Here is a 3,848-nt window from a genome sequence, read left to right as displayed (position 1 = left end):
TCTTATTTTGGAGAAAACGTCTGGAGCAGGAACTGCTTTTTATTCGTAGCTCAAATCTCTGTATGTGTTTTATTTTTTGTTTTTCCAGATTCCATGAGCTCAGAACAGCGACAGAAACTGGCCAAGGAGCGGAGAGAGGAGCGAGCCAGATATATCGGTGAGAGATGCCCACGCAGTGATCTGAGTGTCTTTGTATTTCTAACACTATTGACAACCTGCATGTTTGAACTGATACTAACGTCTACTCTACTGTGTTTAACTCTGTGTCAGCTCCCCCTCTCTCTCTCTCTGCCTCTCTCTCTGTCTGTGTGTGTCTCTCTCTCTGACCTGACTGTACGTTATTGACGTCTGTCATTGTTTCTCCTTGCATGGCTCTCAGAACAGCAAACTCAGCTGCAAGGTAAGAGGGCTCCGTTTGGACAAGGTCACGTCACTGAGGGACCATCCCACAGCTTCTCATTCCCCTGCAGCCAAAACCATTTGTCATGTGATCCTCCATTAATCCTTCATTAATATATGTGTATTATTGTTTTAACAAATGAAATGAAGTAACACATTTGAAAATCAGCAGCAGTTATGAAGACCACAGAGGATTGTTAGCATTTGTTAGCATCTTGTAACTCCCGAGGTCTGATAAACGGCCATGTTTACCTGGTTTATAATCTGGCAAATTCAGGAGAAGATGATCAGATGATCCAGACTTTCCTAACTCGATAGAGTCGGTAAAGCCCACCGAGGGTCTAAAACCACCCAAGATGTCTGTGAAGAACCTAGCTGACGTCTGTATCACTTCTCTTTCACGCATCCTTCAAAACCCCTGAACTCCACGAACCTTCATTTATTCCACTTTTCTGCTAAACCCCTGAACTCCATGAACCTTCATTTATTCCACTTTTCTGCTCAGCTCAAGATTAACATCATTTTTACGTTAAATCTCCTCCAAATCCCAAACCTGTAATCATGGTTTCTACTTAATGGCTGCAGTAAAATGCGCCATCTTGTGAAAATATTGTTGTAGCCCAAAGTCATAAAAGACTTTTTCTGTAGTTTCCAGAAACAAAGTTCAGGATTCTCTCTGTGGGACGACTGCCAGGAAGTTGATCTTAGTGGACGTTTTCCTGCAGAGACGTCCCCCAGAGACGTCCCCCAGAGACGTCCCCCAGAGCATGAAAATGAGGGCGTCGTTAGCGTGACGTGAGAGCAGGACTTTCAGACAGATTAGCGTTAATTACTGCCTTCATTAGCGAGGCTAATGCAGTCATGCTACAGCCACGGCTGCAGCTGGATGTGAATCTGCTGCTCCTTCCACAGACGACACCCGAGGCTAGCTTTAGCCTCAGCTGCTCTGAGATCAGTTTGATACAGTTGACTGTAATGGTCGATTACACGCTGCAGCGTAGTTTTATCCAATCCAGAGAATCAAGAGAGTGAAGTCAGGAAATGGTGACGACCACTTGAAAAACCTTTAAAGTTTAGCATTCTTCCTGAACAAGGCTGAAATATTTGAGCGTTAAAAGTGGATTCAAGTGTCTGTCTTCACCAACATACTTTTTTTTTCATTTTTGCACTTTTTTCTTCCATTTCTTTCCATGTAATTATTTTGTCTTGTTCACTGCTGTTTTTGCTTCTTTTTGCTCTAATTTTTATTTCCTCACAATCTATTCGCTAATTTACTTTTGCTATTAGCCTGTTTTTTTCCAACTTTATTTATCGTTTTTCACCTTATTTTATCCCCTAATCTTTTTATGATTATTTCCCCAAAAATAGATGCTCATTGCCAGGTTTTTGCCCTTTGACCTTTCTGACCTTTTCTTTGATTCTTTTTGTTTGTTTCTTTCTGCAAAAACAATGCCCTTTACTGTCAGGTTATTTACAAAAAATAATAAGTCTGCACATTTTTGCTGTTATTAGCATTTGGATACAAAAAGGAGAGGCAGTTTTACAGTTTTTTGCTGTGTAAAAATACCTATTAAGAGACATACGGACAAGTAGTTATTAAATATTTGGAACAGCAGTACAGGCTGTACCACGTCTACTTTTAGTGCCTGTAATAACTGCATGTTCATCCTTTAAACGGCCAATAAATCAGATCGTACTGTGAAGAATTCAATCCCACCCTTATGCAACGGCAGCTTTGCACACACAAGTATTCAGTGTCTCCACGAGGTAAAAAAAAACACACACAATAGAGAGTGTGGAGTCTCATTCTTCAGTCTGTCGGCCATAATTGAATTATTCCAGAGGTATTGGATTCAGGGAGGAGTGACGGCAAACGCAGGCTCACGCTGTTGTGGCGCTGCTCTGTGGCTCATTAGTGAAGCTAAGCTGCAGAATACTGGCCTAAAATACAAAAGTCTGCTCTCACATCCTGGCAGAACGGCTCTATTCCACGGCCGTGTTCCTCTAATGCTGCCTAACTCACAGCAGATGACGCTAAGACTTTTTCATTCCATTGTAGTCGGTTTAATCCCCTCGTGTCGTCCTCGGCGCTCAGCCTCCCGCAGTTTAAACCCAAAGAGAGAACGCACCGACGTTGTGGAATGAAGCTGGTGAAAATGAAATCTGATCCGAGTCGTCACCACGGCAGTTTAATGTGAATGATGGTTGTTTAATTGTTTGTGAGGAGAAATGAGCCGAGACTCAGACTCAGACTCTGATCTGCTGGAGGCTGCTGTAAAGACACAGTTGGAAACTTCTGCTTGTTTACTGTTAGCAGAAAACGACAGCGTTACATGCTAACAGGCTTCCATCTGTTCGGCTCTGTGTGGTGGAGAGGTTTCAGTGATTATTTACTAATTAGCTTTGAGGAGAGAAATGTGGTCAAAAAGTCAATATTTATTTAATGTTTTCCTCGGTGGTTATGTTTGACTTTACGCCTCTTTGTACCATTTGTATCGTAGTTGTTCTGCAGGGATGCTGCTCACTGATTGGTTGGTGTGTGAACAGCTAACTAACATATATTTGACATTTTTATTTTGTTTTTTAGTTTAATAAACTAGCATTATTATTTATCTAACTTTTTTTTTTTTTTACATATTTTGCATTATCCAAGCCACTGTGCCAGGTATTTGTGTTAGCTTTTGTTCATTTTTGGCTAACAACAAGCTAAGCTATGTTTTTGTCCTTCATTTAAGCTAGCTGATCTTAACAAACTTTTACATATTTTGCTGTATTTTCTGGGCAATATTGTTTTTCTCATTTATGTCATTTTAATATTTTTTGGGTTGTTAATTTATGGCTATATTTTTGTATAAAAAAGTTAGTGCCCCCTGTTTTAATCTCTTACATCTAGAAATTTAAATTCACTGCAATAATATTTAACTTGTGACACTTTTTGAATCATCTCTCACTGTGTCTTTCTCGTCCCCACCTCATCCCCCCTCCCAGCGGCAAAGAAAGCCCAGTGGCTGGAGAAGGAGGAGAAGGCCCGTCGTCTGAGGGAGAGTCAGCTGGAGCAGCGGAGGAGAAAACTGGAGGAGCAGCGGCTGAAGGCCGAGAGACGTCGATCACTGCTGGAGGAGAAGCAGAGACAGAAACTAGAGAAGAACAAGGTGAGAAGAAACAAACTTCCTTCCAGAACCTTCTGAGTATCAGCACTGGACTCATGTGATTGAGAACAGACAGATTTTTTTCCATTTCCAGACAAAGGCGCGTGAGCGTCAGCCCAGAATAGTCAGCAGTTATTGGAGTGAGGGTGGAAAATCCAACACTTGTTCAAACCTCAGTATTTTTTTGACCTCTGGAAAACTGCCTGTGTCACTGAAATGAAGTTCCGTCTTCAGCATCGACTCCGAGGCCAAATTCCCATCGAGCCGTTTTTTTTTTCCTCCATCTCGATTCTCAGTTTC

The 3,848-nt window shown here is 41.6% G+C and overlaps 1 protein-coding gene across 1 annotated transcript in view; it reads left to right on the top strand.

Moving 5' to 3' along the window:
• The window catches only part of LOC103394022 (MAP7 domain-containing protein 1), a 41,313-nt gene that overhangs the window by 13,906 nt on the left and 23,559 nt on the right, over positions 1 to 3,848 (top strand). The window contains exons 3-5 of the mRNA XM_025065233.1: positions 89 to 157; positions 380 to 400; positions 3,388 to 3,551. Of these exons, the coding sequence (XP_024921001.1) occupies positions 89 to 157; positions 380 to 400; positions 3,388 to 3,551 (254 nt within the window). The remainder of the gene's footprint in view (positions 1 to 88; positions 158 to 379; positions 401 to 3,387; positions 3,552 to 3,848) is intronic.

The sequence above is a fragment of the Cynoglossus semilaevis genome, chromosome 18 (genome assembly GCF_000523025.1).
Source record: "Cynoglossus semilaevis isolate Cse_v1.0 chromosome 18, Cse_v1.0, whole genome shotgun sequence".
NCBI classification, from domain to species: domain Eukaryota; kingdom Metazoa; phylum Chordata; class Actinopteri; order Pleuronectiformes; family Cynoglossidae; genus Cynoglossus; species Cynoglossus semilaevis.
The sequence above is the reverse complement of the archived record's forward strand: the minus strand, read 5'-3'. Positions and strand labels throughout refer to the sequence as shown.